This window comes from Fusarium solani, assembly GCF_023522795.1.
Source record: "Fusarium solani strain SB1 chromosome Unknown bctg00000000, whole genome shotgun sequence".
Classification (NCBI taxonomy): Eukaryota; Fungi; Ascomycota; class Sordariomycetes; order Hypocreales; family Nectriaceae; genus Fusarium; species Fusarium solani.
The window spans coordinates 2,860,809-2,880,489 of NW_027072157.1; the positions used below are offsets into that span (position 1 = coordinate 2,860,809).

The 19,681-nt window shown below is 56.0% G+C and overlaps 6 protein-coding genes across 6 annotated transcripts; 4 read left to right on the plus strand and 2 right to left on the minus strand.

Annotated features, from left to right (window-relative positions):
* Window positions 1-438: 438 nt before the first annotated feature.
* MRS44_000906 (uncharacterized protein) lies at window positions 439-2,434 on the plus strand (the record flags this gene model as incomplete). The annotated part of the gene is made up of 2 exons (XM_065624232.1): window positions 439-502; window positions 558-2,434. 2 exons carry the CDS (start codon window positions 439-441, stop codon window positions 2,432-2,434), a joined length of 1,941 nt encoding a protein of 646 aa, XP_065479935.1.
* A 432-nt stretch (window positions 2,435-2,866) lies between these two features.
* On the minus strand, window positions 2,867-4,066 carry MRS44_000907 (uncharacterized protein; the record flags this gene model as incomplete). The annotated part of the gene is made up of 1 exon (XM_046267554.2): window positions 2,867-4,066. One exon carries the CDS (start codon window positions 4,064-4,066, stop codon window positions 2,867-2,869), a length of 1,200 nt encoding a protein of 399 aa, XP_046138807.2.
* A 1,727-nt stretch (window positions 4,067-5,793) lies between these two features.
* Window positions 5,794-8,818, plus strand: MRS44_000908 (uncharacterized protein; the record flags this gene model as incomplete). The annotated part of the gene is made up of 3 exons (XM_065624233.1): window positions 5,794-6,094; window positions 6,253-8,666; window positions 8,732-8,818. The coding sequence occupies 3 exons, from the start codon at window positions 5,794-5,796 to the stop codon at window positions 8,816-8,818; spliced, it is 2,802 nt and encodes a 933-aa protein (XP_065479936.1).
* A 1,730-nt stretch (window positions 8,819-10,548) lies between these two features.
* On the plus strand, window positions 10,549-12,466 carry MRS44_000909 (uncharacterized protein; the record flags this gene model as incomplete). Its single annotated transcript, XM_046275017.2, has 4 exons — window positions 10,549-10,836; window positions 10,887-11,150; window positions 11,197-11,287; window positions 11,337-12,466. 4 exons carry the CDS (start codon window positions 10,549-10,551, stop codon window positions 12,464-12,466), a joined length of 1,773 nt encoding a protein of 590 aa, XP_046138809.2.
* A 379-nt stretch (window positions 12,467-12,845) lies between these two features.
* MRS44_000910 (uncharacterized protein) lies at window positions 12,846-14,266 on the plus strand (the record flags this gene model as incomplete). The annotated part of the gene is made up of 4 exons (XM_046282590.2): window positions 12,846-13,017; window positions 13,069-13,225; window positions 13,276-13,348; window positions 13,400-14,266. 4 exons carry the CDS (start codon window positions 12,846-12,848, stop codon window positions 14,264-14,266), a joined length of 1,269 nt encoding a protein of 422 aa, XP_046138810.1.
* A 193-nt stretch (window positions 14,267-14,459) lies between these two features.
* On the minus strand, window positions 14,460-18,894 carry MRS44_000911 (uncharacterized protein; the record flags this gene model as incomplete). The annotated part of the gene is made up of 3 exons (XM_046275018.2): window positions 14,460-14,913; window positions 14,962-18,434; window positions 18,493-18,894. 3 exons carry the CDS (start codon window positions 18,892-18,894, stop codon window positions 14,460-14,462), a joined length of 4,329 nt encoding a protein of 1,442 aa, XP_046138811.2.
* Window positions 18,895-19,681: the final 787 nt, after the last annotated feature.

Sequence of the window (19,681 nt, forward strand, 5' to 3'; positions counted from 1 at the left end):
GGCGATCAGATAAGGCGGTGGAGCTCTCGAATCATCATCATGGGAGCTCCGTGTTAGCGCCCGTGGCGGCTACAAAAGAGTACAACTCGGTGCAGCAAGCAGAGACACTGCCAATGGCAATTGACCTGTAATATGTAGGAAATCGATCTTGAGAGACATTTTTAACAACAAAGAAATCTTGAATTGACAGAAAAATCTTGTGGCTGCCCCCCCCAGCCCGTGTATTTTTTCAATGCGACAGACAGACGCAGGGTACAAGGGGCGCGAACCGCCCATGGAATGATGGGTCGATTTTCGGAGCCAGAATTTTTATAGATTGGCGACGTCAGCCCATCTTTTTGCGACTTCGCACACTCCCAACGCCCCGAAATTCTTCTCCTCCAAAACTCTTTCATCCGCACAATTTCTGGTTGCAAGAGTCAATTGCCCAGGGACAAGATGAAGAGAAAGGCAGACTCCCGCGCCCATGCTTCGGCCGCCATCAGCAAGAAGCCCAAGCCTTGTGCGCATTCTCAATTCCTCCCCCCAAGCTCTCCCACTGACTTTTGACGGTGTAGCTCTCAGCGCAGAGGTGGCCAAGGAGCGCTTCCGTGCCGGGCTCTTTGACAAGGACGTGCTCGACTCGTACACGGAGCAGTACGCCGAGTCTGCGCCCTACAAGCATGCCGTCATCAACGGCCTCGTCAACGACGAGCTCCTCCGGTCGGTGCGCGCCGAGATCAAGGCCAACGTCGAGTTCACCCCCAAGGAGACCGACATCTACAAGATCCACCAGTCGGGGGACCTGGCCAACCTCGACGGCCTCGACGACGAGTCCCTGTCCAAGCTCCCCTCGCTGCTCAAGCTCCGCGACGCCATCTACTCCGAGTCCTTCCGCGACTACGTCTCCCACATCACCGCCTGCGGTCCCCTGAGCGGCCGCAAGACCGACATGGCCATCAACATCTACACACCCGGCTGCTACCTGCTCTGCCACGACGACGTCATCGGCAGCCGCCGCGTGAGCTACATCCTCTACCTCGTCGACCCCGATAACACTTGGAAGCCCGAGTGGGGAGGTGCCCTCCGCCTCTTCCCCATCCAGGAGCTCACGGACAAGGACGGTGAGGTCGCCAAGACCCCTCTGCCCGATGTCACCAAGGTCATTCCCCCGGCATGGAACCAGCTGAGCTTCTTCGCTGTTCAGCCTGGTGAGAGCTTCCACGACGTCGAGGAGGTCTACCATGCCGCCACCAAGGAGCAACTCGAGAAGGACGGCGGCCGCATCCGCATGGCCATCAGCGGCTGGTTCCACATCCCCCAGCTCGGTGAGGAGGGCTACATCGAGGGCGAGGAGGAGAGGAATGCAAAGAACAGCGGTCTCATGCAGCTCCAGGGCAACCCAGCCCAGTACGACATGCCTCAGCCCCAGGTTATCAAGGTCGACAGCTCGCAGTCGGGCCAGGAGGGCTTTGACGAGGCTGATCTCGAGTTCCTGCTCAAGTACCTCTCACCCACGTACCTGGTGCCTGACACCTTGGACCAGATCTCGTCGCACTTCAACGAGGTGTTTGAGATCACCCTGACCGACATTCTCTGCAAGAAGTTTGCTGAGCGCCTCAGAGCCTATGTCGAAGCTGAGGAGAAGAAGCCCACACCCGAGGACACCCCCACGATAGAGAAGACCTCATCATGGCGTGTCGCGAAGCCGCCTCACAAGTACCGCTACCTCTACCAGCAGCCCAGCGGCCCTGATCAGCTGCGCACTTCCCAGGAAGAGTCGCCCATCACGGAGCTTCTCGACATCTTCCTTCCCAGCCGTCAATTCCGCCAATGGCTCCAGATGGCCACCAACACCACCATTGAGAGCGCGGATCTCCTAGCTCGTCGCTTCCGCCGAGGCCTGGACTACACCCTGGCCACCGGCCACGAGGGCAAGGCGCGTGTCGAGATTAACCTCGGCTTCACCCCTACACCTGACTGGGGCGACGATGAGGAAGAGGAGGAGGAAAAGGAAGAAGCCGAGAAGAACGGCAAAAAGGCCAAGACAAATGGCAAGGGCAAGGGCAAGGCCGTTGAGAAGGATGAGCCCGTGCCCAGGGAGGCCGACGAGGTTGGTGGCCAGGAGATCTTCATGTCTGGCGACGACGACGCCGATGAGGACGCTGCCGTGTACAAGACGGGCAGCGACGACGACAACATCCTCTTTTTCCAGGCTGCGGCTTGGAACAAGATGACCATCGTCCTGCGCGACAGCGGCGCCCTCAAGTTCATCAAGTACGTCAGCAAGAGCGCCAAGGGTGACCGATGGGACATCTCGGGCGCCTTTGAGATCGAGGAGCAGGACGACAGTGACGAGGAGGAGGCCGACGCTGGCGAGGGTCCTGCGCCGGACGAGTCTGAGGAGGAGTTCCAGGGCTTCTCGCCCGACGCAGCACAGAGCGATTCTGACTAAGTGAAATGTCTGCCATATCGCGACGATAGATACCATGAAATAAAAAGCAAGGCAATGATTGATTTTGATTTGATTTTGAAAATATTTGTATTTCCCACCTATGCAACTTGATGGTGCGCTTCTGTGTGATATGCTCCGACTCATGGTATCGTAAAATGTCAGCTCTATGAACTGGTAATCGCTGTTCCTAAAATCCTTCTATGGTACAAGAGTTCTCTTTGGAACTTGGTTTGGCGCACGTCCCTGTACGCAGCTGGGCACTGATGAACCAGTTCCCTTCCATCTCCCTGCCTGTTTGCCTCAGCTCGGAGCTTCCTTTCAGGGCCTACCGAAGCATGACGGCGACTATGGCTCAGGAGATATGGGTGTATGCTCAAGAGGCATAGTAGTTATCCAGCCTGATTATGTAGAGGTAGATATCCTGCATAACCCTCAAGCTGGCTCCAACTTGTCGTTGAATAGGTTTGCAACCTCCGCCTGCAACAACTCCGTTACCCCCTGAGCCTCTTGAGTTCTGCCCGACTGAGTCAGATGATTGACGGTGTCATGTCCAAGGAACGCAAGCCAGGAGACAACGCTCAACTTCTCAGGCCTCGACTTCTTAGGCCCAACAGCATGCACCAGTCTCCGTAGTCTCTCCTTGTCCTTGAAGAACTGGAGCGCCGGTACGTGGTCGGGGTGTGTTGGGTGATAGAGATGAAGGTGAGCCCGTTCCATGAGGAATGGCTGCGGTAGACGATCAGCCGTGGCAATGTGGGCGTCGAAGAGCTCTTCGGATGGCGCGGGACGGCTGTAGGCCTCGACTGTGGAGAACCACGAGACCGACCTCCACGATGAGACCAATAGTTCCGAGAGCAGAGGGCTGGCTCTGAACATTTCCTGCGCTTGCAGCATGGTGGAAATACCCGAATCGAGGTTGCCATACTGGGGTTGGCATTTTGTCCGGACAAGCTCACCGAGAAGATGAGATGCCCTCTTCAAGCGCTTCTCCTTGGACAACTTGCTAGAAGGATCGTAGATTGTCCGTGATAACCACTCCCAAGCTACTTCCTCCATGCCCTCAGCAACCAAGAATGGAGCCAATGTTCGAACAAAAGTCTGGTTGTCCAGGAATCGAAGATCTTGTTCCGCGCCGCATGATTTGAGCCATCGCACAATACGCGCTGCTGTTCCTGCCGAGGCAAGGCCTCCGAGGCCAGGCTCCTGTGCTTGTAGCTGCTTTGATTTGGCAATCATACAACCAATGGCCGCCTTTGGTGTCATCAATCCCCTAGCCACGGCATGATCGAAAACTTCCATGGGATCGCGTTGCGGAGTGACCAGCGCTGACGTAGATATTTTCGTGGGGAATGTTGATGTGACATCCTTGTTATAGCTGAAGAGGGGATTCGCGAGGATATCCTTCAAATGCCGGTTCGTAGCGGATAATCGGATAGGCTTGGGCGAATCGGCATGTTTCGTGGCAGGCGGTGGGCTTTCGGAGGATTCTCCATACTCGCGGTCGAGTTGTTTTCGAAAGGATGTCTTGAGACCGTCGAGTAGTTTCTGAGACTGCTGTTTGGACAGGGGGAGGGGTTCGTGGTAGGAGGCGAACAGGTTCTTGAGCGAGTTGACCGATTTGGTGGAAAACATGGCGGACGATGGTCAATTGGGATAAACGGGCAGTAATGTCGGTGGCAGACCCTGCCCTGGAAGAAGCTGGCTCGACGCAATCCACGTAATTATCGCGTACTCGGGAACGGGGTTGGTGTTTGCGATAGACGCATTGCGGTCATGCGGCCTCGACGTTCAAACATGATGCCATCGTCGAACGAGACGCCACAAAGCGGGGCGGAAAACGTGTCATGTGATACCAGGGGCTTGTCAGCCTCAAGTGGCTTTGGGGGAGGGGCGAATTGGAGAATGGAGATGGATGTGAATGTGTGAACCGCCCGCTCAAGCAGGGAGCTCAGGTGGGCCCTGACGCAGCCCCCTGGCTTGAAATTTGGACCGTCGCCAAAGTACTGAGACATTCATGGCCACCTGTCCTGTCTCTGGGGTTGCCTGGCGGATGCGGCCTGTCGGGTACCGATACCTGAGCCAGAGACAGCCGCACACAGCCTTGGAAGCGCAAACAGCCGGCGTGCGTGATAGGACTGGAGCGACAGCTACCGAAGTCGCTGAGATACGCGGCACCCTAAAATGACGAGACGCGGGCAGAGGCAGATCCAATGGTCGCAATCTCCAATGGGCGCAATAACAGGGCAGCAAGGCCTCAATTGAAGCAGGGAGTCGGCAGAGTCCCAGAGGAGGAAGGCGAGGTCTCGCTGCATCAACTTGGCATATCTTTTCCCTGCGAATGCGACGCTGTCTACTCCAGCTTTGAACTCGATCCCTTTGTGTAGTAGGTGGCAGCCAGGTCTCGTGTGGGCTCTGGCTGGGGCCGGAGACGGAGAGAGCTGGCTGATCCTTGATTCGACCCGACTTGGGGCTAAACGAGCAAGGAAGGTCAAGGTTCTTGTTGGTCTTGGTTCCAGGTTGCGCAGGTACCTCCCGTCTGATCTCCAGGGCCGGTGGTCGTAGCGATGGATGTGGCACAAGACGGACGGCAGCGGCAACGCAACGCAACGGGCAAGCATAGACTCTCGCTCTTCAGGATGAGAGGCTCCCGTCAGGTACCCATGGTTGCGCCACCTGGCAAACACGTCCAGGACGATCTGCTTCCGGTCAGGGCAAGCGTCGACGCTGACGGCTTCAATTGGGCAGAATGCCAAGCTGGCCAACTCTGGACGCGATCAGTTGAGTCGAGTGCCACCACCGAGGCATTCGATTGAGCCACCCACTGTAAGAGGGCTGAGAGACAGGCTAGACAGCGCAGGTGGGCGCGGTTGTCGCCTGAGTCGACGTGTTACCAAGGGGCGCCAGGGCCTGAAGGAGCCTGGTGGAGGGACCTGACCTGGGAGGGGCACTAACCTTTGCAGCACAGTACAGGCAACCCAGGTCTCAGACTGGGACTGGGGCGTCACCACGGGCCAGCCGCTAGAGGCAAAACCTTCGTAACCTGAACCTTTCTTCTGCCTCTGGGGAAAACCTCGTGCCTCTTTCTCCTCTTCCTCTTCCTCTCCCTTTGCCCAGAACCTTCCACACTTTTTCCCCATCTCCCGGCCTCTCCTTCATCGACGCCTTCACTTGTCGACCACGGATTCACGGTCGACCCCTTCCTCCCACCTGCCTGTTGCTCCCGCAGAGGACAGCTGACAGGCCTTTTTCCCTTCCATTGTTTTCCTCTCTCCACACTTTGAGCCTAGCTCTCCTCCTCCCACCACACACTGCATACCTACGCACACTCAGCTCATAACCAACCACAACAAACCCATCTAATGTCCGAAGTGACTTCACGGACGTCCGCCTCGCGCGGCAGAGGCTCCGGCCGTGGTGGTAGAGGAGGTTTCGCCGGTCGAGGTGGCCGTAGACCCAATGGCGACAAGGCCGACCACAAAACCGACGACTCGCTGGCTGCATTTGAAGACGAAGGCGACTTTGGCGAGCTTCGAAAGCAATATGGCGACAAGACATCGGTAATCCGCGAGATGTTCCCTGACTGGTCCGAGGCCGATGTCCTATTCGCCCTCCAGGAGACCAACGGCGACGAGAACGAAGCCGTCACTCGCATCGCTGAGGGTATGTGTGGCCTTTTTTCCTGCCCTGCCTTGTCCTCTCTCACCGCACGCGGCCACGCTACACATCCACAAACTGCTGGAAGTCGCTGCGCGCCCCACGCCATCGCCCTTGAACCCACCACACATGCTGATCCTGCTGCTAACCTGCGATCGTCATAGGTACCATTTCGCAATGGGGCGAGGTCTCAAAGCCCAAGAAGGCTTCCCGAGCCAAGGCCAAGGAGCAAGCTCCTGCGCCTTCGAACGACGCGACGTCTACCGGTCCTCGAGCCGCCCGCGGCGGTCGTGCTGTATCTGAGGGACGCGGCCGAGGTCGAGCTACGGATCGAGGGGGTCGCAGCACTCGCGGCCGATCTGCCCATGCTGCTCCTACCAACGGCGCCCGAACCAAGGAGAACCAGCAATTGTCTATCCCCACAGAGGAGTCATCTGCTTGGGGCAGTAACGAACCCAAGGGTGATGTCCCAGAGGAGAAGGAAGTTCTGTCTGAGAAGCCCACACCCTCTGCGAATGTCGAGGCCCCGAAGCCTGCCGCTCCTCCGGTCAAGACATGGGCGAGCATGTTGCGACAGTCGACCGTTCCCAAGGCCCCGCCCAAGCCAAAGGAAGCTCCTGCACCTAAGCCCGCCCCCGAACCCGTTGAACCTGAATCTGTTCCCGAACCTGTCGAACCCGAGCCTGAGCCTGAGGTCGCCCCCGAACCCGAGCCCGCACCTGCCCCTGCTGTTGCCGAGCCTGACGAAACCACCCCCGTTGCCGATACCGTTCCTCCCTCCGAAGTTCCTCACGTCGTAGAGCCCGAGGTGGCTTTACCCCCCTCCAAGGACGAGCTCACCGAAACAAATCTTGAACAGGTTGTTGACGACTCCAAACCACCTCCAACTGGTACCGCAGCAAGCACCGCCGCTGACTCTTGGGACCCTCGACAGAACCCTGCCAGTGTTACTGCTACACCTCTCTCGGCTGCTCAACAGCAGCATATTTCCCCTCGACCTGATGCCAGCGGTTTTGCCGCCACTGCCGCCAAGGCCACCGCTGAACGAACCACCCGTACTCCTAGCCATCATCATCACCATCAACGACGTGTGCTTGACCAGGAGGAAGCTGTGCGCATGCCTGGCAACCGTGAGGTTGACCGCGCCGCTGTCCAATTTGGAGCTTTCAACTTGGCCGATGCCGATGAAGACATTGATGGCGACCGAGAGGAGCCCGAGACTCGGGCTCAACCCCCTGCCGATTCCCCTGTTGCTCATCCTCGCACCTCCCTTCCTCCTGCTACTCAGGCTGCTGTCCCCGAAGCTTTCGCTCAGAAGCCTGCTTCTACTGTCACCCCCATTGCGGCCCCGACTGGTATGCTATCTGACCCTGGTTCGACCCTCAGCCTCGATACTAATACCTCTCCAGCACCCGCTTCGCAGACTCAGGCTCCGGCTCAGGCCCAGGTACCTGGCCAGGCCCCCGCCTCTAACGCTCAGCAGTTCGGTCGCTTCGGTCAGGCCGGTGCTCAAGAGGCCGCCGCAGCTCCTCAGAAGCCTCTGGATCCTTTCAACCAGCAGAGCACTCCTTCTTCCCAGCCTCCGTTCGACAACTTCCCCACGCAGACCTCTCAGCCCCAGCAGCCTGGTGGCGCCTTCAGCTCTGCGCCCAGCGACTACGGCTCATACTACACTGCTAACCAACCCGATCGCAACGCTACCTACGCGTACTACAACCAGCAATTTGGCCAGCAAGGACAGGGACAGCAGGATGCCACTGCCTCCCAACAGCGACCTTTTGCCGGCTACGGAGCATCACAGGCGGATAACCTCAGCCAGTATCCTCAGAGCGGCGCGCTGCACAACCAGCCCCGATTTGGCGGAAGTGCGGCCGATGCCCAGAACAGCGGCAACAGCACCCCTAACCCCACGACCCAGGCTCAGCAACAGCAGCAGCCTCAGCAGCCTGCTCAACAGCAGCCTGCCCAGGGATCGCAGCCGCAGTCACACGGCCAGCAGTATCCCGGCTACAACCATCCCTATTACAACAGCCCTTATTACCACCAGTACTACTCTGGATATGGTCAGGGCGGATTTGGCCCCTATGGAAAGAGTGGCATGTATGGACAGCCGTACGGCATGTCGCCTAATGCGCCTTATGACCACACGTCGTCCCCTGCTGGATTCGGCCAGTCTTCTCTGCACCGCGATAGTGGCCTGGGTTCTGGTCTTGGTGACTACGGCCGTGTTGCTACCAGCCAGGCTGGTAGCCAGCCCGGTCTCGGAGGAAGCGCATTTGGCAGTGTCCACGACAGCTTTGGACGCAGCGCCTCTTCGTTTCAGTCTCAGGGACAGTCGTTCAACAGCCAGACACAGCCTGGCAACGCTGGTTCGACTGATGAGCTGAAGCCGTTTGGCGAGACCAAGACGGCTGCAGGCCCATCCCCATCGCTCGGCGGAGCCCGCCCCGGATCGGCCACCAATGCCCCGGCCGCTCAGGCCGGTCTCCCCCGCCCCAGAACTCGCAGATGGGCGGTTACGGTGCTGGATACCCCAGCCACCTCCAAGGTCATGGCCTGCACGGCAGCAACGCGTACGGTATGGGCGGTAACGCGGGTGCCAGCCAGCAGCATGGTAACAGCCCCTACGGATCTTACGGCCAGGGCTTCGGCAGCGGCTACTACGGCGGTGGCCAGCAGCAGCAGCAGCAGCAGCAACAGCAGCGCGGCTGGGGTGGTAACTACCACTAGAGGAATATGGAGTACGCCCAGTTATTGAGGAACGCATTGGAGGAAGCGGGCGTAGAGGACGACGACGATGACGCATAATCAACATGATGCATGGGGCTCACGGGGTAGGGCAAGGCATGGCATGGTAAAGCAAGGCAAGGCAGGGCAAGGCGAATATTCTCTCAACACTCCTCGATGTGTCTACGTGTACGATTGTTTTCTTTTTTTCGAGAATCACCTCAAAAGATCAAGGTGGCATATGGCAAATGGAAGGGAAAGGCAGGGCGTTCGTTTCCGCCGTGGTCTTTATTTGTTTTTTCTCGCGGTGCTCTGCCGGACCGGAATCAAACAACAAGAACGAACTGGGATTGCGCGTGTCTTTTAGTGTCCTCCCCTCGCAACGCTTTACTTGCTTGCTTCTTTTGATATTTGGTTGTTTTCGGGGGAGGGCTGCAACAACAAGCAAGGCAAGGGCTGGATTTGTTAATTGGGAGACGGGGGGGTTATAGTTCCTTTGCGGTCTGTATTCTTTTTGAAATGGAGTGGAGGCGAGAAAGGAAAAGGGCATGCAAGGGATGGATGGGTATGAATGGGCTGGAATGAATGGGATGTGACGATATGGGTGGAATGGCAGGATAGGACATTCGCCAGACACACGAAACCCGAAGCGACGTGAAGGGAAGCGGAACCAAGCGAAGCAAAGGGATTGAGATTGAGAGATCCTCTGATTATGGGCTCGAATCCAATGAAGTCAATGAAAACCAGAAAACTTGATGGGGAAGGAAGCAAGTTGGGTTCTCGTGATTGACGCGTGATGATGATGTTGTTCCAGTCGGAGTTGTGATATAAAACCGAGGAGACAGGATCAATGCTTTGAAATCAAAGTCATCTTGGGCGTTGGTGTGTAACCCGAACCGATAGGATGTGGTTGATGATGGATGGAGCTACTGCACCAGAGTTGAAAGCCACGATGAGTCAAGGGACATCAAGAGTGGGAGTTGATCATGTTTTATCGTGATAATTGACTCTTGTCTGCCGACATGGGTTGCCGAGACTGACTCGAACAGATCTAGCTGACTCCTAGCGGAGGATAATAATAAAAGCGGAATAGGTAGAGAAACGTCACAGGACCATCAGCCCTACCTCTTTGTCTGTCCAACATTGGAGATGGCTGGCTTCGGAAGCAAAACCCGGCTGTTGTGTTTCCCCAGGGGTCTTTGAAGCGGGGGGATCATCATCTCCATACCGCCAAGTTGGCGTAGTCTCTCAGCTTCCCCGGCCGGATAGAGTTGCCAATGCATCTGCAGTGCTCCTTGAGGTTGATGCCTTCTCGGAGTTACGAGGATACACCAGTCAATGGGAAGAGAAATAAGCTGTGCCTCAAGAGTCTCTCGTCTTGGTGGTGGAGGAATTGACCCTCCCCTCCCGGGAATAATAACCAAATCAAATCAAAGGCCTGCAAGATTCGCCATCCTTTCGCCTAATGACCTCCGACCTTGCTATGCCCCCACAGGCAGAAGGAATAATGCATGCGATTGGGGGCATTCTTGGCAAAAAAATCACTTGTCTGGGTTGGGTGGTGGTGTTTTGTGACATATATTAACCTGACACCCTGCCACCCACGTCTCACCGGTTCGTGTTGGGAGAAATGAGACGCTCGTAGAGAGAGAAGTTGGTTTTTCTCAATTGACTCGTTGAGACTGTTCTTGGATAATCGACGAGTTGCTGAAGAGTGACTGACGCTGAACATCATGACGGGTCGCGACGGTGAGAAGGCCGAGATCGGGGTCAGCTCTGCGACGGAGAGGAATGATGCTGGTGTCTCGGAAGAGCAAAACAATGAAAAGACGCCACAGACTCGGACGAGTCTCGCCCGCGACAATGACAATGCCAATCTCAACGACATTGTTGATGCCAGCACCATTGGCAACGACGATGAGAATGACAACGATTCCATCGACTCCAAGAACGAACTGACTCTGTCCAAGGCGCGATGCATCGCCCTTGTCACGACGGTGACGGGAGCATCTTTTCTCAATGTGAGTGTACTTTAAACAATGGCATTGACTTATCATTAACGATATTTTAGACCCTCGCCAGTCAGAGCGTCGTCATCATCCTCCCCCAGATCGGCAAGGCCCTCGACGTGCCCGACACGCGCCAGCAATGGATCGTGTCCTCGTACGTCCTCACCTTTGGATGCTTCCTCCTCCTCTGGGGCCGCATCGCAGACATTTACGGCAAGCGCCTCATCTTTATCCTCGGATCTTTCTGGGTTACTATATGCTGCGTCGTCAACGCCTTTATCCCGACCGAGATTGCGTTTGACCTGTTTCGAGGGCTGCACGGCTTGGTGAGTTGGCTGTAATGAACTTGAGAGTCATGGACTGACGAGTTAGGGCGCTGCTGCGAATGTGCCGACTGCTATTGGTATCCTAGGTACTACGTTTCCCCCTGGCAAGGCAAAGAACTATGCCTTTAGCGCATACGGTGAGTCTCATTCTTCACAGGAACACAGGCACAGACTGACACTCTGCAGCCGCTGGAGCCCCCCTCGGCAGCGTCTGCGGCAACCTCGTCTCGGGCCTCATCGCCGAGTGGGCGAGCTGGAAATGGGTCTTTGGCGCCCTCGCCATCATGGCCGGTCTCATCTCGGTCGCCGGCGTCCTCTTCATCCCGCCCCCTCCTCCGGGACTCCGGCCCGTTCACGACAACCTCCGGGCCAAGACGGCGGCCGTCGACTGGATCGGCGCTACTCTCATCACTTGCGGACTCCTGGCCCTCATGTTCGCCCTGACCGAGGGTAACGTGGTCGGTTGGACGGCCCCGTGGATCCCCGTCCTCATCGTCGTGTCAGTTCTTATCATCGTTGCCTTCTTCTTCTGGCAGCGTTATCTCGAGAACAAGACGGATCGTCCGCCCCTGGTCAAGGTGTCCATCTTCAACAACTGGCGTTTTACGTCTGTCATGTGCATCATGGGCTTGTTCTTTGGTGGTTTCAACAACTTTCTCATCTATGCCACCTACTACTTCCAGGATTACCAGGGCCTCTCACCTTTGCAGACCATGCTGCGCTTCATCCCCACTGGTGTCAGCGGCTTCATTGTTGCTTTCATCACTGCTCACCTGCTAAGCCGCATCCCGACATTTTTCATTCTCGCTATCGGGCATGTTTGTGTGTCCATCGCTGCCGTTCTCTATGCCGTGCCTATTCCTCCGACAACGTCTTACTTTGCCTGGGGCATGTGGGCCATGATCCTTTCTGTTATTGGTGCCGACACAGCCTGGCCGTGCCTCACGCTCTTCACCTCTCACTCACTGCCTCAAGAGGATCAAGCCATCGGCGGCGCCCTCATCAACTCGTCGGGCATGATCGGCCGAGCCATTGCCCTCGCCATCGCCACAGCGATCCAATCCTCCGTCATGGCTAGCGACCGGGGTGTCGACGTCAAGAACGTTGGGCCTGTCGAGGCCTGGGATGCGCCGTCGCTCAAGGGCCTCCGCGCGGGAGGATGGACCAACTTTGCCATCCTGATCATGGCGCTGGGTCTGGTGGTGTTTACCTTTAGGGGTATGGAGATTATCGGCAAGGTTCCAGCGAGGAGAGAGCGGACTGAGGGTGTGATGAATGAGGAGACGGTAGATGTTGAGAGGAGGGGTCAACAATAAAATGAGACGAGCATGAAGAACAGTTAAAGATCTAGATAGGAAGGCTTGGATATAATATACAGAATTGGCGTATGACTCAATTGCCTCATCTCACGTAAGAAAGTGACACAGAAAACATCGTGCCCATCAGCTCATCCCGTCATGCTACACATAAAGTCGTGCTTGACCGGCCTTCAATTGCTCCGCCGGCCCCGCTCCGTCCAACGACGACCCCCGGGCCTGGATCTGTATCACGCCGAAGAGTGGGGCCGGGCCTCGATTCGTCCGCCGCTCGGCCGATGTGCCAGAGAGCCTTTGACTTATAAAAGAAGTCTTTCAGCGACTCTTTATTCATTTTTACTCATACAGATATTCAAAGCTTTCTTTGTATACTAGAATCATGGCCGGCAAGATTGATATCGTCCTCCTCGGTGCGACTGGGTACACTGGCCGTCTTTGTGCGGCTTACATGACAAAAGCTATCCCCAACACCGTTTCGTGGGCCATTGCAGGTCGAAACCAGACAAAGCTCGAGGATCTGCAGAAAGAACTCAAGGGGGAAGGAGCAACATGTCTGCCAAACCCCTTCTGACTGGGCCCTCTATCCATGCTGATTACTACAGGCACCGTCTACGCCCTCGACCTCAACTCGGACACTGCCATCGCCGAGCTTGCCCAGACGGCTCGTGTTATTATAAACACTATTGGGCCTTACTCTGCGACCTGTGGAACGGCTGTAATCAAGGCCTGCGCCGAGAATGGGACCGATTATGTTGACTGGTAAGTATTCCCAATTCGCCCCTGAAACCCCCGACTTACAAAAGAAACAGCAGCGGAGAGATGCCATGGATGCAGGGCATAATAGCAAACTACGACGAAACAGCTCGTAGATCAGGCTCAAGAGTAACTCTCCTCCCGTACAACTTTCTTCACGTCGACTGACACCACCCCTAGATAGTCATGACGGCTGGCTGGGGTGCTGTCCCAGCTGACCTCCCAACTTACCTCGCCGTGCGCCACATCCGCGAAACAATGTCCCTCCCGACGCGCGAGGTGCTCGTCTCGCTCGATGATCTCCGGGGCTCTTTTAGTGGCGGCAGCATCAACTCCATGTGCGACCTCGAGATGAGTTACGGCTCCGCGAGAATCGCCGCCGCCTCGGCACCTTTTGTACTGTCGCCCGTGCCGAGGAGGAGCGCTGAAATTGCAAAACGAGGCGTGCTTCCTGCCCCAAATTTGTTTGGTGTTCAGGTTGTTAAAGGTATGGGTGCTCTAGTTGAGGGCTCACAGACGGGGATAGAGACTGGCATCATTGGTCGCAGCTGGGGTCTATTCGCGGGCCAAGAGTCATACTCCCTCGGTCCAGACGGATACGGCAAGAACTTCTTCTTCTCATCGCGCGTGAGACAGTCTGGTCCATTCATGGCCTGGCTGTTTCGTGCTGGGTTTATCCTCCTCACCACTGCCATCACCAAGATCCCTCCACTACGCAACCTAGCCACCAAGACGCTCTTTCCACCGGGAACAGGTCCGTCCGAAGAGCAACGGAGAGGAAACCACTTTACGTATCGTGTCGTGGCCATACCCGACCAAGAAGGGACGTCACGCCGTGTCGAGGTCAGGTTTGCGTATCAAGGAGACCCATACGTCTTCACGGGCGTGTCACTGACCGAGGCGGCGCTTGTGCTGCTTGAAGGCGGCACACCAGCTCATCAACGTGGAGGCATCTTGACGTCGGCCATGCTGGGTGACAAGTTTGTCGAGAGGTTGAAGCGGCCACAGGCAGGCGTCGAAATAGAGATTAAGGTTGTGGAGGAGTAGAGTGATACCGTATTCTACTTATTAGATTGCTCTGCTATATATCGTGTATCGTAATAAGAAAATCTATGCAAACAGCCAATGAATGATGCCGCTGATCAAGTACTAACCAGCACTCGTTGTCTAGGTAAGTTATGGGTATCAAAACACCAGCCAGAAACAAAAGAAGCGCCGGACAACCCCCCGTCTAGATATGCTACCGTCTCCTTTCCTCCTCAATGATAATGTCATCCAGGTCAGGTTCGTCCTCGTCCACCGGCTCGTCACGGGACAAGCGCTGGAGGCGTTGCCGCATGGCAGGATCCTGTTCCAACTCTTGCCAAAGCTCCACGTCCCATTCCTCAATGTTGTCTCCGCGTCGACTCTGACCCCAGGGTGGCCACTGCCAGAGGCCGCCGACGAGAAGAAGCCGCTTGGAGCACTTCATGACAATCTCCATGAGTCCGATAAGTCCGAGGACGATGAACAGTGTCGACCACCACACAGCGTCGTCGCCAAAGAGGTGAGTGAAGCTGTTGCGTATGGCATATGGACCAGAAGGCGAGGGCGCATAGACCCCGTCAAGGAAAGCCAGCCAGGCGAACCAGCCAATCGTAGTGATAAAGAAGCTGACCATGACGATTGCCGACTTGTAATGGGTTTCGAAGATACTGTGATAGTTAGCCAGCGTTTCATGTCTCAAAGGTTGTGTTGCTTACAAGAGCTTCCAGTTGATCCAGAGGACCCCGACCGAGAATGCGAGCGTGCCTAGAGCATACAGCCCCTGATCGCGCGCAGACGGCGAGATCCATCCATAGCCTGTCCAGACACCGTACCAAGCAATGACACCCTCGACGGCTCCGAGAAGCATCCACCGAGCAAACTTCCAGATATTCAGACCCATGTTGCGCTGCCCAAAGACATAGAGCTCGGGGACAGCCAGGAGCGTCTCGGCGCTGAGGTCCTGCTCCCAGATTCCCATACAGATAACGGCAAGACTAGTGAACAAAGTGTTGAAGACAGTCAAGCTTGTGGCCTCGTACAGAGAAGTACCGCTGTAGCCAGTGTATCTCTGATACTGCGCCGTTGGTAGATAGAAAAACATTTCCTTCCAGAACGTATAAAGAATGAACTTGGCGGTGCGAACATAGTTCCATCGCCCGTGGACAAGCAACAGCCGCTGCAGGAACCGGAACTGAGCAATAGCATAGTCTGCCACACGAGCAGCCTGGAGACCTTCCTTGCCCGAAATACCAATGCCGACGTGGCTTGCCGATATCATGGCCAGGTCATTTGCACCGTCGCCGATTGCCAAAGTGAGTCCTCGCCTCTTCTTTCCTCGGAACGACTTGAGACGAGACCGGACGGTTCGGACGAGGAGCGCCTTTTGGGCCGGTGATGCTCGACAGCAGATGACCGAATCGACTTGCAGCATGACCTTAAAGAACTGAACAGACAATTCGGGCGATTTCTCCACGGCTGCAAGTGTCTGGCCGTCGATAACAACCACGCTGTGAATCGAACCAGCCTGGAGATCCTCGGACAAGGCAACCAACTGCGAATCCAAGCCACCCTTGCTGACATCGAGAATGTATAGATCAGAGCCTGGCTTGCAAATTCGAGCAGAATGCGCAATGTTGATAGCCGTCTCCCGCTTATCGCCCGTCAGCATCCAGATCTTGATGTTGGCCCTGCGCAGCCTGTCGATGGTTTCAGGGACTCCCTTCTGCAGCTTGTCCTCGATGGCAGTTGCGCCGACTAGATCAAAGGCCTGTTCAATCATGTCACCGGCCTCCTCAATGCGCTCCTTACGGTTGTTGAGACTGGTCGAGGCTTCGTCCCAGACCTTCTTCCAAGTCTTGTAATCCTGCTCCGAGATGAACTTTTGCGCAAAGAGTAGAGTGCGCAGTCCCTCCGTCGCAAAGTCATCCAGATGCTTGAAGCACTTTGTGAAAGTCTCCGAGTCATCAAGAATGATTGGGTCGTCCAGGAAGGCCAAGTGATCGGGCAAGGGCTGCTGATAGTGAACTGGAGTATTCAAGTACTGACCCCTGGGTGCGTCAATCGACACCCCGCGGGTCGCGATAGACAGACGAGGCTTATCCTCAGAGCGACGAGCAAGTCTGCTGAACTCAAAGGACTTGCTTCTGTCCGTCTTGGGCCGTCTGCTGGTGCTCCTATCCCTAGAGATGCCCGGGTTCCGGCGAACTGTAAGACTGGGTCTGCCACCGAAACTGTTCCGCGGCTCCTGCTGCTCGCTTCGTCGGTACATCTCGCGTTCCAGATCAGCACTCTTGCGCACCTCATTTGCCTTTTGCTTAGCGAGCTGCGACATTTTAAGCCGGGGAAGAATAGCCGAGTCAGCACCCTTGCAGATGACCGAGATACGTCCATCAGGGAAACGGACGATGATGGACATCTTCTTTCGTGCGCTGGTGAATTCGATAACATCCAAGACCTCGTATTTGAGCTCCTCCTCTTGTCCATCAGGGTGAGTGATATGCAACGTGATCGTCTGAGTCGTGCGGTTGATGACGAGATAGCCCAGCTCTTGAGCCGCCCTCACAAGGGCGAGCTCATCCGGAGACGCAGCCTGGAATTCCAACTCGCCATTTTCCTTGTGTTCTGGCAGACAAGTGTGGCATAGTGCTACCGCCAAGATATACTGCTTTGCTTTTCTGGCGAATCCCGAGTTAGGTCGAAGGCGGATGTATTCAATCAGGTCGTTTGTCGTCACATCGGGCTGGACATGATCCGGACGTCCGGTTGAGCGCCATTGAGATGATGATCTGCGGCTGCCAAACGACATCCTAGAAGGCGCCATTGAAGGCCTCGAGGGGGCCATCGAAGGGCGGCGTGACATAGATGGTCGAGGTGACATGGATGGTCGAGATGGAGATGCAAGCGGCAACGGCGAAGTCGGCTCTTGCAGCTCCTCCCTAATAACAACTGTAACAGGTTCAGTTTTGTAGACAGATGGTTCGCTGGCGGATGACTCCTCGTCGCCCAACTTGGCCGCTTCAATCTCATCGACCTTGGGCTCAAGATCCATCTCATGCAACCAGACGGTTCCTGCGACACTGATCTTGCGGAACTTCATGACGTTGTCCGTTAGAGTTCCCGTCTTGTCTGAAAAGACATAGCCGACCTGTCCAAGATTCTCGAGGATAGTGTTGGTGTTGCAGCGCGCAGGGGTGTCCGTCTCCTCATCATACATCTCAATATCCGAGTTGAGCATCAGGAGCTGCCCAATCTTTACAATCTCCAGACTGATGTACAGGGCCAGAGGGACGACGTTGTTGAACATGATGATGAAGGCAATGATGATCTGGTAGAACGGCACCTTGGCGTGCTCCAGATACCACGAGTGTCTCTCCGTGCTCTTCTGCCATCTAAGGTATCCCCCTGACACGCCGACGGAGAGCACAACGACGTAGAAGGCGAGGGTGACGACAATCTTGTTGTTGATGCGTTCGAGGGCGGGCTTCTTGGCTTTCGGGTGCTTGTTGGCGTTCATGCGGATCTTGCAGTCCTCTCCTGTGTTGATGACCAGGCCAATGGCAGCATTGGTGTTTCGCATGACGCTGCCTCGGTAGATGACCTCGCTCGAAGTCAATGGAACCGTCTTGCCGTTGACAGTGACACGGCCATCAAAGTTGTACAGATCAGGGTTCGGGTCCTCGACAACGAACTCGGCTTCGCACTTGGATATTCCCTCGAGAGTGTCACAACTCTCCAAAGCGTGTGCGACCTGCTTGCTCTTCAGGTTCGTCTCGCCGTCGAGTGCCATGGTTTCGATATATGCGAGCTTGTTCTCTCCATCGCTGTGCAACAGGACTATGTCGGCAGGGATAGGTTCGTCACGACATAGCCTGACAATATCTCCAACCTTGATCTCGCTCCATCTTACGGGAACCCATCGTAGTCCGTTGAACTCTTCGTCAGGGGCGGGGTGAGGTTCGGAAGTCGAATTGATCAAGAAGGGGTTCCATCGTCTCCATCGAGTAATTGGCTTCAGCTTGCCCGTATATTTATCTTCTCTCCCAAGAACTGTCGCAAAGCCAGCATTCTCCAACTGATCGAGGCGGTGTCGTCGGTAATCGTCGTAGCCTTCCTTGAAAATAGTCAAGAGAACAAAGAAAAGCAGCGGTAGGATGGTAGTGTAGGATCCGGTGGTCGAGAGACCCGGGATCTAGATCCAGGGGTTAGCAATGGCACCATCCCGTCACACCGAGCTAGTTTATACGCACCATCTGCGGCACACCGACGCATAGGAAGTAAAAGTTGCCGACGCGGGAGAATTGAAAGAAGAGCTGTTTTGGGAAGAAGTCCCAGACGGTATATCGCGATGTTCGGATGCTGTTGGACACGTACGAGAGGCCACGGCGGGTGTCGATCAGAGGCTTGTCGTGTTCGAGCTGGAGGGGGATATGTCGCCCGTCGGTGGCAGCAACGATGTGCTTACGGCGTAAGATGGGCTCGACGACGGTCTTCTGGTAGAGGGACACGGCGGCATCCTTGACGCGACGGGCCAGCGGCGCAGAGAGACTGGCGTCGTTGCTGCTACGGCCGAAGCGGCGACGGACCTTGGAGTCCCTGCCCGGCGGCTCAGGCCCTGGGCGCGCCTCCGGGTCGGAGCGGCCTGGGGACATGATGGCTGGCTGGCTGGCTGTCAAAAGGGGTCAAGCGAGCTGGCTGAGGCTAGTCGTGGAGGAAGGCCAAGGCCATGTGTGAGCTGCAGAGGAAGCAGTTGGATGCGCGTCTTGAAACGAACGAGTGACTTGCGTGCCGTGCTCCGACTCTTGGAATTGTGACCATGACCTAATGGCCGTTGTAGGGGGAAAGACTGGACCTGGCAGGCCAGGGTTTCGGCTTCTTGGAGTGGCCCGATCTCGATCTTCGTATTTTTCTTTGCCTTGCCTTGCAACGCTATGCTACGCTACGAGGAAGGGATGAGCGAGGCGTGGCGTGGTCGGGGCTGTTTCGCCCGATGTCCGACTGGCTGGAAGCGCCGTCACTAGAGAAAAAGAGTGTGATGGATAATAACGAACGGTAGCCTCGTCCTAGGCCGAGTGATGATCGTGTGCAAAGGCCATGATAATTCTCATGACGGTCCCTCGGACTCCCCGAAAACCCCAGAGTAGGTGAAAATTAGGTCGTCCCGTTAGCCGCAGGGGGAAGGGATGGATGGACTGGAGGCGAAATATGGAGTGCGTGTACGCGCGGAACGTGGAGCGTGGAGCGTGGAGCGTGGAGCTGGCCTGTGATGGCGGTGGCTCAGCTCCCTTCCGTCCAATCTTTGCTCAAAGTCTAATCCATCGTTTCCAAGATTAGATCATGGTCAAGGACGTTGCAAGGACCGTCTCAACGTCCGTCTCCATCTTGGAGCAGAGTTACATCCAACTTCCATGACGGAACAACTGTCACCGTTATAGTGGA